This window comes from Alternaria burnsii (assembly GCF_013036055.1).
Source record: "Alternaria burnsii strain CBS107.38 chromosome Unknown 732, whole genome shotgun sequence".
Classification (NCBI taxonomy): Eukaryota; Fungi; Ascomycota; class Dothideomycetes; order Pleosporales; family Pleosporaceae; genus Alternaria; species Alternaria burnsii.
Genome location: NW_024066113.1, coordinates 1,119,975 through 1,133,400, shown reverse-complemented (window position 1 = coordinate 1,133,400; position 13,426 = coordinate 1,119,975). Strand labels below are relative to the sequence as shown.

At 50.9% G+C, this 13,426-nt stretch overlaps 6 protein-coding genes across 6 annotated transcripts; 3 read left to right on the top strand and 3 right to left on the bottom strand.

The window, feature by feature from the left end:
* Positions 1 to 39: 39 nt before the first annotated feature.
* Positions 40 to 2,575, bottom strand: GT037_005859 (uncharacterized protein; the record flags this gene model as incomplete). The annotated part of the gene is made up of 5 exons (XM_038930906.1): positions 40 to 834; positions 886 to 1,171; positions 1,244 to 1,480; positions 1,851 to 2,160; positions 2,218 to 2,575. The coding sequence occupies 5 exons, from the start codon at positions 2,573 to 2,575 to the stop codon at positions 40 to 42; spliced, it is 1,986 nt and encodes a 661-aa protein (XP_038786595.1).
* A 1,890-nt stretch (positions 2,576 to 4,465) lies between these two features.
* GT037_005858 (uncharacterized protein) lies at positions 4,466 to 5,795 on the top strand (the record flags this gene model as incomplete). Its single annotated transcript, XM_038930905.1, has 2 exons — positions 4,466 to 5,424; positions 5,474 to 5,795. The coding sequence occupies 2 exons, from the start codon at positions 4,466 to 4,468 to the stop codon at positions 5,793 to 5,795; spliced, it is 1,281 nt and encodes a 426-aa protein (XP_038786594.1).
* Positions 5,796 to 6,006: 211 nt separating this feature from the next.
* On the top strand, positions 6,007 to 7,426 carry GT037_005857 (glutathione transferase; the record flags this gene model as incomplete). The annotated part of the gene is made up of 4 exons (XM_038930904.1): positions 6,007 to 6,207; positions 6,299 to 6,677; positions 6,730 to 7,298; positions 7,349 to 7,426. 4 exons carry the CDS (start codon positions 6,007 to 6,009, stop codon positions 7,424 to 7,426), a joined length of 1,227 nt encoding a protein of 408 aa, XP_038786593.1.
* Positions 7,427 to 8,056: 630 nt separating this feature from the next.
* Positions 8,057 to 8,809, top strand: GT037_005856 (uncharacterized protein; the record flags this gene model as incomplete). The annotated part of the gene is made up of 1 exon (XM_038930903.1): positions 8,057 to 8,809. The coding sequence occupies one exon, from the start codon at positions 8,057 to 8,059 to the stop codon at positions 8,807 to 8,809; it is 753 nt and encodes a 250-aa protein (XP_038786592.1).
* A 579-nt stretch (positions 8,810 to 9,388) lies between these two features.
* On the bottom strand, positions 9,389 to 10,198 carry GT037_005855 (uncharacterized protein; the record flags this gene model as incomplete). The annotated part of the gene is made up of 1 exon (XM_038930902.1): positions 9,389 to 10,198. The coding sequence occupies one exon, from the start codon at positions 10,196 to 10,198 to the stop codon at positions 9,389 to 9,391; it is 810 nt and encodes a 269-aa protein (XP_038786591.1).
* A 599-nt stretch (positions 10,199 to 10,797) lies between these two features.
* GT037_005854 (phthalate transporter-like protein) lies at positions 10,798 to 12,443 on the bottom strand (the record flags this gene model as incomplete). Its single annotated transcript, XM_038930901.1, has 4 exons — positions 10,798 to 11,635; positions 11,699 to 11,806; positions 11,862 to 12,187; positions 12,252 to 12,443. The coding sequence occupies 4 exons, from the start codon at positions 12,441 to 12,443 to the stop codon at positions 10,798 to 10,800; spliced, it is 1,464 nt and encodes a 487-aa protein (XP_038786590.1).
* Positions 12,444 to 13,426: the final 983 nt, after the last annotated feature.

The following is a 13,426-nucleotide window of genomic DNA, read 5'->3' as shown; positions in this document are numbered from 1 at the left end:
AGGAAGGTTCATGTGGCTACAAAAAACATATATCGTTACCTAGTACGAGGATTTTCGCTTGCTAGACGAAGATGAGCTTGAGCCACTTGACGTGGGTCTGTTGCCAGCAACCCCGGCCTCGTCCTTCTTGCTCCGGACGACACGCTCACACCAGGAGCACCAGCTTCTGAGCTCACCTTTGACCTCGCGCTCGAGATATTGGATCGACTTGGTCTTCTCATCTTCGTATAGCTTGACACACTCTCCAACGCGCACCTGTTTCTTGTGTTTGACTTTTAGTACCCCGCCGATGCCTTCAATCTCCTGAGTGAGGTAGCAAGAACCCCTCCAGCGTTCGGGCGACTCTGGAGTTTGCGATCTCTCGATAGTGTCCAAGAGGTTCTGCTCGCAGGTCTCGTGCTCGACAATACGTGAACCCAAGCACGCACTGCCTCGCCCGCACTCTACGCCCTCGATACCCTCGCCAAACCCAACGCCTAAGCCGCCCAGCATGCGAGTGTACGTCGTGCGATAGCTCCAACCGCGGACATAGTGGGTGTCTGCATTTCGCAGGTCCTTGCCACATGGCGCGCAAAGCCAGACCACATTGTCGCAATTGCAGGGCGTACGTTCGAAAGCTGGGGCTGTGAAGGCTCTCGGTTTGTCACCGTCAAAGAGCACTGGATGTGTGTCCGGGGACCCAGGTGGCGACGACGACGACGACGACGACATTGACAACGTGCGCTGCTTTTGTGCAGCCATCAGCAGTGGGAGGGGCGCTTTGGCGCATGTCCGGCACAGTCGACGATGGCGCGCACGGAGTGTGGGCGTTGGTGGAGGTTTCATAGTGCAGTTCTACGAGGCCCGTTAGCTTCAAGCCTCTCCCTGTATGTTCGAGCGTCATACTCGGCACACAATATCTCCACACCGCTGACAATCGCCCACCATATCGCGTGCGCACTTCCCGACGCGACCAGTCGTCAGTCTATTCTCCAGGACCATACCGTGTCGCCCCTCTTGCAGTCGCGACTCCAGCTTCTCGCCGAGTTCGCTGTCTTCATTCTCGCAATGGAGTGTGTGCTTGACAAGTTGGCTGCGATACTCGAGTAGGTTGGCGCGGAACTGCCTGCAAGTACGCGAGAGGTCATGCAGCGTGTTGAGGTCGAGCTGAGCGGCGAGCTGGCTGACTATCCTGTGTGGTTAATGTGGTTAGCATACATCAAGGCGTGGAGTCAAGTCCATGCTATGGCTGGAGCTCACGAACGGATAGCAGCTCAGTGCCTGGCTGAATCCATTGATATTCGGGTTCGGCCTCTCGTAGCCCGCCGTCACGCTCCCTTCTGTCGGCGCATCAAGAGAGTGATACAACGGCTTAGCGTTAAACCGGCCAGAAGACGGGTGGGGATTCTCTAATGAGGTCGGCTCATCGTCGTCCAGATCAACTAAAACCACCATCGTGGGCAGCCGCAGAACGAGTGTGCAGCATCGAAGCCACACAAGGCTTGTATGTTCAAAAATGAGAGTATTGATGGATAGAGCGATGCCGGAGTCATGACGAACTGGAGACACGCTCCGTCGCGTTGGTGGGGCGCTTGGCGTTGCGCGGCTTTGCTTCCGTTCCACAGATACGCGTCTTTCCCTCATCGTGACGCTCGCAACTGTGCTACCTCAGAATCACGACTTCATCACCATCAGGTGTGCTTGTTTGCTCACGGGTGTTCAAGACTCCACGCAAAGCGGTGCTGGCACGCTGGAAAAATTAGTAACGAGCCTTACAGGGCTTCATGAGATGCAACGCAACCGTGAATGGGCAATATGTTCATATAAAACCACTTGAGCTCTAGATTTGAACTCTTTCTAAACTCTAGGACGAGCCGAAGGTGAATTCGGGAATCTCGATATCTGTGATTGTCCATGTCACACCACCATCACTTGTCGACATCTCGCCAGTGACACCCTGAGCTTTTCCCATGGTCTGGTCGTAGTTGGGATCCGCCTTGTCCAGTGTGATTGTAGTATCAATCCACTTGTGTGCCGCAACGGTACCGCAGTCCTCCGCAGCGCACTCGACAGCGCTGCCCCATCCCATAGCTTGGCCGTCGTCGGTTGACAGCGTGGACACTTGTCGGCCATTGACTGAAACGATCTGTGTATAGTTGCCGGTTGCGTCGTCAAACTTGTCTATAATATATCATCAGCGACTGGAAAGCAGAATGAAAGATACCTTTAACTACTCACAGTACATGGTAATCTTGTCTGCCTCTTGTGCCCTCTCTCCTTCCGTCTGAATCGGCATTTGGGTGGTCTCAGATGTGCTCACGAGCGTGTAGGCGTATATGTCCCAGTCATCTGCGTTGACATTATCCGCGATGGATTGGATTAGGTCACCATTCGAAGTTCCCATTCCAACCCATAGTGCAGTATCGCCTGACGATCCAGTTGGAGCCTTCGGGAGTACGAGTGTCGAGTTGGCTTCACGGATCCAAGAGCCAGTTCCAACAGGACCGGTGCTAAAGGCTGGTCCGAATGCCGCGTTCACCGAAGATGTGAGCACAGCAGTGGTGAGGACGGAGAGAATTTGGCGTGAAGATGGCATCTTGATTCGTTATTTTTTAGCGACGTATCGTGTGTTGTGAAAGTATTGCTTAGTGGTGTGGTGGTACAGATAGCAAGAGAGTGATCGCCTTTGAAGCTTACACATATCCAACCTTTTATGGGCTTAAAACAATTCTCAAAACTGGCAGAGGTGGAGTTGGTAGACAGGCCTCTCGTTCCTGTCATACGAAACCCATCGTACCCTCGAACATCGGTGCATTGCATCCGACCAGACTTGAGCCCTCAGACCATTCTTCGAAACTCGAGCTCGGAATATTTAGTAAATCCCCGATACATTGGTTGAGTTCGTGTATATGTGGAGCGTTTTTACACAGTCACGCATCGTCTCAGAGGTGGAAATTCTCGCGCAAGCTCACTCCGACCCTGGTATCAATGTCGTGTGTTTCACAACTGGGACTTGCTGTTGGTCTGTGGGAGTGGGTCATTCGTTTCAACTACCGACGAACCTTGCGTTGCGTCATAGCCAAAAACCACGCCCCGAGGCCCTCGATGTGGCCCCAATCCACCGTCTACCTTTCCAGGGTTGGACAGTCACGGTCCTTCCTACAGGCATTCTCTCGTTCTCGTGGTCACGGTCATCATGCCGGATTTGGGCTACAACATCATGGATTGCGTCTCCATGTCTTCGCATGAACTTGTAATCCAAAGGAAACTTGGGCCTTCGTATGCTTTCACGATTCCTGACTTTAACGAGTCAGTGTAGTTTCGGTCTGATGTAGATTAGCATCGCAGGTCGTAATTTAGCTTTTTCGGTGCTTGATTACTGAGATATCACACCATTCTCTTCAACAGACTGTCCTGTCTTGATGCATGCTATGCAAAATGGCCTGAGCGACTGAAGTGTTTTTCAATTACGACAATCTGGCGTTCTGCATCCATAGTGTCTCGCAGCTTAATATTGCATTGCTGGATCTGCTGTTAGAAGATTTCTCCCTGCTACCGACAGTCAATCAAGCGCTTGAGTTGTTGATCTTCCGCAATTGTAGCTTGAAGGGCGTGGTCCGTAGTAGACATCGGTTCAGCATTGCTTGAGTGCAAGATATACAGCTCTAACCTGCGGCGGCTGGGCATCACGGAGAGTGCGATACTGTTGCACTGATAAAAAAAAACGAAAAGATCTGGATGCTAGTCATTGGCCTGGCGATGTAACAGCAGATTGTTGAGTGAAAGAAGCAAAAATGGTGCCGGCTGCGGGAAGCGCCTTGACATGAACCGGGAAGAGCGCGACGCGTCTCGATCTTCCCCACCTGGCATGCATGCATGCCACGGCCACTTGTGGGCAAACCACCGCAGCGACACAACGCTCTTCCGAGAAGCAGCTTATGTTGATGGCTGTGCCTGCATTGATATTGTTCCAGCTCTTGCAACCCCTCACGCTGCGGCGGCTCGGCTTCGGCTCTCCACGGTGCTGGCCGAATCGGGAGTCTGCGATAATGAGTAATGACGACACAGCTATCGCGCTCATCCAGTCCCGAACACATTAGAAGATACTATCATGAGAATCCTGCGATACGATATACTGCTTTACGGTACTAGTCTCGCGGGCTTGAGACCCCTTCTATCCGTAGTACGCGGGCTGTATCCGGACGCTAATGCAACGACCCCATACAGGCGGACATAGCATGCAGCAGCCTGACCTAGGCGTAATCTTTTACATAAGCAATGTGTACAATACAGCGATGCGAATTGTTCCGTCTTACTCGCGGCCAGGAAACATCACAAAACTTCAGGCCTCCATCAGCTTACAGCCCATGCCAGGCGGGTATTGACCACTGCTTTTATGAAGACCGGTTTGCATCAGTAGCAAAGCATAGCAACAACGTAATCCCTTGTCCAGGTATCACCTCGAACTTCAACAACGCCTGGAAATATGACCACATTCCTCCTCCGCGATATCCGCATCTTTACTGGCGAAGAGACCATCGACGAAGGGTTCATTCATGTACAAAATGGCAAGATCAAGGCCCTCGGTCGGATGAGTGATGCGCCGCTCGATCCAGTAAAAACCTACTCCAAACCAGGACATACTGTTCTTCCAGGGTTAATTGACTGTCACATCCATGCAGACAAGGCCGATCCAGAAGCCCTGCCTCAAGCTCTACGCTTTGGTGTGACTACCGTGTGCGACATGCACAACGAGTTAGAGAACGTACAGAAGCTGAAGAAGCAGACCATGGAACCCGACACCGCTTCGTACAAGACAGCAGGCCAGGCTGCTACTATTGAGAATGGCTGGCCTATACCCGTCATCACAGCCCATGACAAGACTCCAGAGACCGCAGCGGCGATTGCGAAATGGCCAAAACTGACGGATCGGGATAGCGTGGTGGAGTATCTAGAATGGACTGGGAGAGAGATGCAACCAGATTACATCAAACTCATGCACGAGAGCGGAACTGCCATGGGTCAGAACTTTAGCTATCCTTCGGTCGAACTGCAAAGTACGATCGTTTCAGAGGCCAAAAAGCGGGGATACTTGACCGTCGCACATGCTCTATCCATGCAAGATACACTCGATGTTCTCAATGCAGGTGTCGACGGTCTCACACATACGTTCCTCGACCAGCTGCCGACCCAAGAGCTAGTAGATGCATACAAAAGAAATAATGCATGGGTCAACCCGACACTTGCTGCGATAGGCAGTCTGACGACTGAGGGAAAGGAACTGCAGCATCGATTTGCACATGATCCCAGGGTGGAAGGATTGATCAACGAAGATCGTGTAGGCAACATGTGCAGGTGCATGGGCTTTGCTGCTGGGAAAGGGAAAGTTGAGATCGCATATCAAGGCGTGAAAAGATTGAGAGAAGCGGGCATCGACATTGTGTGGTAAGTGATACTTTTATACCCAAAAGTTCAAATTGCTCACAAGAGTTAGTGGAAGTGATTCCGCAGGTCCTGCAGTAGGGACAGCATTTGGCTTGTCGATGCATCACGAATTGTACCTCCTCGTTAACAAGGTTGACATGACACCTGCCGAGGCTTTGCGCTCGGCCACAAGCCTGATCGCCAAACGCTTCAAATTCACGGATCGTGGTCGCCTGGCTGAGGGGCTGAACGCAGATTTGTTACTGGTAGAAGGAAACCCACTTGAAGACATTGATGCGACTCTAAATATCCGCGGTGTTTGGCGGGAAGGCAGTCTTTGTAGCACGTATCTTGCAAAGCTTGAAGCTGGTGTCGAGCCATTGATGGGTTGATTGGGCAAACCAGTGTTTACTGTTACAGGGCTTGGCTTTACGCTATATAATCGCTCTAAAAACCGAGTTATACTTCCATGTTTTTCAGTTCTGTCTAAAAGACAAAGCTACGAACGTATTCATGTATTGTCCACAATTTCACTGTATATGATTGCTGAACGCTTGAAGACAAAATAAAGCCATCTATGAGTGTCACTCTAGAAGATACGCGATGTTCTCAACATCGAGGAGCGTTGATTACGAAGCACGTTTGGGCGTCGCGCTTCAGGTGCCGGACGAAATTCCGTCTTTTATCCCCGTGCCGTCCGCCAACGTCATCGTTGTCGGCAGTCTGACTTCTCCATCAACGTGTGAGAGGCAACTCCTGGCATCAAGATACTCCCTCAAGAAGACCGCGAAGATGTCTCCATCTGTAAGATTAAGTTCCCATCTCTAAGCATTGCAGTTACCATGACGACCCCAGAGATTGTACTAGACTAGCCCTAACCGCTAACACTTGCAAGAGCACCAGCCATGATTTTGCTGAGAAAGACGGCCAATTTCGTCGGAAACCCTCAGCGTTCCGTAGCTTCATTTCTTCTGATCCAAATTCGGAGTTCCCAGCAGAGAAAGATCGATACGCCCTTTACATCCACATGGGCTGTCCTTGGGCGCATCGCACGAACTTAGTGCGCAGTTTGAAAGGACTTGAGCAGGTTGTGCAGTTGATTGTGTGGGATACCTCTCTGGTACATGAGAAGAAGGGATGGGGTATGTCCGGCAAACCCGGGTTCGAGAAAGAGCCACTCTATGGTTATACAAACTTGAGGCAGCTGTACGAAAGGGCCAATCCGGACTACGAAGGGCGTTACCTCGTCCCAACGCTGTGGGATAAGAAAAGACGTGAGATTCAAGGGTTCTGACGCATCATCAATATGCACTGACTTGCTTGCAGAGACAATTGTAAACAACGAGTCTAGTGAGATCATCCGGATGTTTTATACCAAGTTCGATGCGCTCATCCCAGAACATCTCCGAGAGTCGAGTAAGGGCGACAAAGCTATCTTGCCAGACCACTTGCGCAAGGATATCGACGCCATGAACGAGTGGGTGTACGATACCATTAACAATGGCGTAAGCAATATCCCTGTGCGAACTGCATATGAAACATACACTGAATTCATGAATCTACATCAGGTATATAAGACTGGTTTTGCGCAGAGTCAGGAGGCATACGAAGAGCACGTCTACCCCGTTTTCGAGTCTCTCGATCGGTTGGAGGAACACCTTTGTCAATCAGGCCACGGACCGTATTTGTTCGGCGATCACATCACTGAGGCAGATATTAGGTTGTATCCCACACTCATCAGATTCGATGTTGCATACTTCACAATCTTCAAATGCAACCTAAAGATGATCCGGTATGAATACCCGCAGCTTCACGATTGGCTGCGCAGGTTGTACTGGGATGAGAGTGAAGCGACAAACTACGGTGCTTTCAAGAAGACAGTTGACTTTCAAGCGGTATGTACATAGACGAGCGAAAGAGGTACTTGTTGCTAACTCACTTCTAGTACAAGGAAGGATACTCGAATGCTACGAAGGCGAAGATCGTACCTGCAGGACCCAAACCTGAGATCATGCCCTTATAGATCTTTCGGTCTCTGCTACCGTGGAGAACAACCAAGCAGTTTCTGCGATGGAGTGCGCTGCACTGTGTAGTGGCAAAAGGTAAGATCATGCGAGCGTAAAGACCCTTCGGAGAGCGGCTGCTAGCGTTCTTACTGCTTTTGGATTAGTCCCTGACCAGCACCCCGTCTCCAACCTGCCTTCTTTCTCGGTCGTTCATTTCTTACACCAGACGTACGGCAACCGCGTTTTCAAACACTGTTGTGCAATTTTTTTGTCATCTATTCTCGTGACGTTTTTTCTTGGTACAGCCGGCAGACATATCTCATTACAAATGTGCACAGCACTATGCAATTTCCTACTCATTACTCATCTCGGTGCACTGATGCTTACTGCGAACGCCGAAGCAGCGAACTGAGGATGCCTAATGTTGCACATTTGAAATCTAGTGAACTGTACATTGGTGACCATAGTCAACGAAATTGATATATTAGATGAGACATCCCACGATCATGGCGATACCACGGCACATTCATCGGACCTCCGCATACTCTCTGATGTTCAGTACCCACTCCGATAAGCACTCGTGACCACGACAACTCCTTCATAAGACCATCTTCCAGGTATCTGAAGTGATATCTTGACGATTCAAGATGCCTCACGCCATCGCCGACGTCGTTGATGTCTCGCCCAACCTTCACATACGTTCCAAACTGAAACCAAAGTCGCAGAGTCGCGAGGCGAGATCCCTATCAATTCAGCTAGATCGATACCAACTACACTACGAAGACTCGCAACTGGCGCAAACCATCCACCGGCAGCTGTCAGCGATGTTGAAGAACGCCCAGGGACCAATCACGAAGGTTTTATCGCTTGGTCTAGGTAGTCTTCTGGTTGCTAAGGGACAGTCAAGGCGGTTGAAGCAACTCGTCATCTTGTTAGCAATCCGAGACATCCTGCGACAGATACTGGACATATCGATACAAGTGTACGCCCAAGACCCAACATTCACGAGAAAAGATGAGTCGTTCTTGGAAAACTTGGGTATCCGAATCCTTCGAACGCCTTCCGGTTCGGAGCTCGGCGAGGCCTCGATTGTTCTCGATACTTCAACATTGGTATATTCACCATTCCTAACCCTGGAAGCATATGGACAGCTATTGGGAGACGAAAAGTCGGTGCGATATCTATTTGGAGATGACTTCGATGCGTTGTTACATAAATGGCCAAAACAGAGTGCTGAGCGGATGGAGGTAGAAGAGATAGTGAAGAATGGCTTGGGATCATATCGGAGAAGACCAGTTATTGATGAAGATTTCTGGACGACGGAAGATAGCACGTTTCCCATGGCCATATATGAGAGACCAAGGAAGAGCAGGAAGAGAACGCAGAACGCAAATCTATGAAGAAAGACTATTCGTTAAGACACATTTCATTTGACCTCATTGCAAACTTTTGCCAAACTGGGGATCTTATTCCTTCCTCTGTAACTTGGGCTGACGCTGTGTCTCCTGTGATAGATATGGCGAATATTTCATAAATTGCTACGACAGTGTGTTTTGGTGGATCGACTTGAGAGGCATACCAAGAAAGTAAGAAGGGCTGCGACGAGAAGAATCATCAGAACTGCGTGTTGAGTTATCAAGTGGATCTAAAGAGGGAGAGGTGTAAGCTCGAGGCACAACCGTAGCTGGTTTGCCAAAGAGCGTCACATCATCCTAGGTCTGATGACGCGCAAGTCGGTCCTAGCCTGAAATCTGTTTGAGTCGAGGCGGGGTATTTTTCTGCAGAAAGGCTTTAGACTGCTCATGCTGTTGGACGAATTCTTATCAATGGCTACGACGTGCCCGATGCAGAGATGCGTCGACTACCTTGGGCTTCCTGTCTCCACTATGTGTATAATGCCAGATTTAGGCCGGTGGCTTGATTACACTCCAGTAGAGCTGCAGCGACGATCGTATTCTTTTTCGCTTTGCGAGCGCATACTATCGGTACGTGATCTTGTCCGGCAATGGTCCTGCTACCATGTCCATCCGCGGCGACTCTATCGCATCCGCCTCGACGGGCCCTGGAACGTCCTGATGTGTTTGTCCAAATATGACAGGTTGTGGCTTCGCATAGTGTTGCCTCGTTTCTTGCGCAAAGCCTGTGTTTACGTCTTCAGTGCCTTCGACCTTGCTGTCCTGTCTGCTCACAACACCATGCTCTCCGAATGCGACAGGGTCTCTGCCCACCCAGCCCGTGCTTCTCAGCTTGTCCGTTTTCTCGATGACCTTCCTGCAGACATCGCGGTGGGCTTGCTCCATCTTGCCCTTGACAAACGGCATTAGCCACCATGCGCAGCTGACTTCGACGTCTTCGACGAGCACCCATTGTGCATCGCCCACGCCCATGCCCTCGCCCTCGACCTCGCTGCCCGCCTCGCCGTTTGCAACGACTCTAAACTCTGCCCTGACTATGACGCCTGCCGCTGCATCAGCGCGCGTCTTTATGCCCTGCCTGGTGTCCTGGAAGCAACTTGGAAAGGTAATGTACTTCTTCCCATACTGCCCAATCCCGGGAAACAAGGTTATGCACTCGGTGACGTGGTATGTCGTGATGGGGTATTGGTCGGGCGGGTACCAGTACGTGTCTTTGAGGGTCGAGGGGGCAGTGCCGGGCGCTTTCTCGTGCCCGCAGGTAAGGGCTTGGAGCGTGAGAGCTGTCTCGTGGTCGTGCAACGCGGCGATGACCCAAGCGGGGGACATGTGAGGTGGGATGTGGTGCGCCACGTGTAGGTTGTGTTTTGCGCTCATTGTAGAAGCGCGTTTCTCGAGACGCAAAGAGGACGAGGTTTAGGAGACCAGAACTCGTGCTCGTCGGACTAGTAAGACTGGCGGTATAGAAAGGATGGTGGTTTCGAGGCCAGCTGCGAGGTATTGAAGATGACGATTAACGACTACGATTACTACGTGCTATACAAGGTGGGTATCAGTGTCTTCACAGGATGTCAAAGGAAGAAAATTAAACGGGGAATATGTGCGAACCGCGAAGCTGCAGGGCGAGTAGCTGATGCATATTGCGTTGCTGACTGAGGCGCTTCTATCTTCAGCGCTGGAGCTGAAACAAAAGCATGGGTGTGACGCGACAAACAGGGTCCGGCAGTAAACGTCATCATCGCGCTGCCCTACTCCGTAAATGGCAAAGATCCATGTTCAAGCCCACCATCTTTCCAAAGTCGACTCTGGTAATCTGTGCGCGTTGGACGTGAATCGGCCAAGATCACGTAGCTGTTGAAGGTGTGATTGAAAGCTAGCGATGTGTTGGGACGATTCAGAGTAATCGTGAAAAGACTGCAACATTAGGACGCACTGCCGAAAGAGTACGCTCAAACGCCTTGGTCACCCTTGGTGGCCTATATAGTATAACGAAACCCGGCCTGCCCTTCATTTTCGTCCATAGGCTCGCCGTTCGCCCTCTGTCGATCAACTACCTTGTTTCTCCTCACAAAATACGTAGTAGTGCAGCACAGCACTAACAAAATGTAAATTTGGAGGCCGGTTGTCACCCAAAGCCCAGTAATGTATGTGGGTGCCTCCGTTTGCTTGAACGTCGTCGACGCGAGAATGCCGCCAATTGCACCGAAGCCAATCTGAAGAGCGCTTCCAACGGAACGCTTACTTTGGCCTCGAATATTGTTGCTCTGATACGCAAGGATAGCCGGGACGTTGCCCTGGCAGCCACATACCCCGAGGAATGTGCCAAAGTACCTTGCCCCATTGTTTTCGGCGTATGCAACTATCATGAGGCCGATGATGGCAAGGACTGATTGAGCGGCGATGACGGGAGCACGCACACGGTACTTGTCCCCTAGCCATGCGAATCCGAACGCTGTGATCATTGCGAACAGACTGGGAGGGGCTGAAAGGGCGTTGGCTTGCCCAGCAGAGTAGCCCATGCCGAGGAGGATGACGGGGAGGAAGTAACTGAAGGCGTAGGCGGGCATCGTCGTCGACATGAAGAGCGTGGCGTACGCCCAAAGCCTCAGGTCCTTTAGATGTTGGAAGAACTTAGCCCAGGTCAGAGGATCCGCTACTGAGTCGCCACGATCGTCTTCAATACGCTGCATGATAACAGCGGCCTCGGCAGACGTGAGAAAACCTTTCTTTTCGGCTTTGTCAGGAAAGTCCAAGATGATGAACCAGGCTGCGATTGCAACTAAACAGGTGATGATTCCTTCGATTATGAATATCCTGAATTTGGGTATGTGAGGTCAGCACATATCTCGCATACAGTTCGTACAGGGTATATATTACCATCTCCAGCCTCGAATATCACCGACACCTTCCATTTGCATAAGGCCGTATGCAAGGATGTTTGCAAGGCCACCAATACCGACTGAGAAGAGATAGAAGCCACCAAGTCTGCGTGTCCTGTAAGATACTGCTACCATGATACGGGTTAATGAGGGTCGCATACCGCTTTTGTGTTTCATAGCGACGGTACCAGCAAGTGATGAGATATACACATCCGGGGAAGAAGCCCGCCTCGAACGCTCCGAGCAACACACGGCATATGGCGAGCGAAATCCAACTCTCGACGAAGCCCTGTCCTATCATGACAGCGCCCCATGACACAGCGATAAAGGCCAGCCAGTTGGCACTACCAACTTTTCGAAGAACGATGTTAGACGGAAGTTCGAGCAGGAAATACGTAGGAAAGAAGAGGACCAAGACGATGGTATATCGATCACCGATCTGGAGGTCAAGATCTGTCCCCATTCCAGCAACACGCGCATTGGAAATCTGACAATTCTCTGCTCAGCAAAGTTTCCCTGAACAAGGGGACTAGATAAGGATTTGAACTCACGTTTGTGCGATCTATCAACGCGATAGAGTAGAGTGCACCCAAGATTGGTAGAAGTCTCCAATCAACTTTGCGAATCAACCTCTTCTCTTCAATCTGATCGTAAGCGTAATCCGCGGCATTGCTGTCTGTAGCTGGCGGGCTGTACGCTTCCTTGTGAACAGTGTTTTGCTTGTACTCGTCATCGCTATTCATGGTGGGCAAAGGAGTACTGGTTTAGTTTCTCCTCGGGAAGGATCAAAAAGAAAGGAGATCGTCACAAGGAGACGAGCAGTTGTAGATCATTCTGGCAGTCATGCATCCACTTATATTGATAAGACAATGACGCCTACCGAGGCAAGTTTCGGATTCCAAGCAGAGCGCTGTCTTTAGAGGTCTGGAGGCTTCGTGGCTGGGCATGCCGTGTGTTCCATTCGATCGATCGTATAGCTAACGTATATCGAGCCTAATGGTCCCTTCGTAATTCAAGTACAGATCCATAGGGGTCGAATAGACGAGGATCATGGTTCAATGAGATCTGTACCAAGCTACCAGAAGACCCGGACCTGTAAGAAAAAAAGTCTTGGACAAGGAGAAAAGCCCTAGAGAGGATACTGCTCCTTGTGCCAATCGACCCCGAAGTGCCAAAGTTGCCTTACCTCGCGGGGTTACTGTCATGCCGAGATGCCAACACCGAGAGTCGTCCAATGATGATGGTAGGAGAAAATGAGCGCAGATCTCATGTCCAATAAAAACACCGAGCAAGTCAGTGCTCAGCCTGTCTGGGCGTGCAACGGCGGGTTGGGCATTTTGCGGGGTTATTCTTGGGCCGTCTTGAGGCTCTTAGCCATGTGGTGGGGTTTCCAAGCGCACGTTTGGGGCGCGTGCCGGCGGCGGAACTATGGAATGACAGCTCTAGTATATCACATCGTGAAGACGGTGTCATTAGCGAAGAGCTGTTGATAGCTAGTTAGGGAGAAGGCGCAAACAACAGCTTGGTCGAATGTCTGGGCTCGACTATCTTCAGTGCTGTTCCGACGACATTGAAGGCTTGCATGGGTGCCGCGACATGGACTTGGGGTAGACAAGAAGGACGCGGTTGGGGTTTGCGGAAGATGAGAAGGGAAACGCGGAGGTTTAGCGCCACAGGCGCCTTGGCGTGGAAGGCCCGGATGTGAAAGGAGGTGCTCATGTCCGCA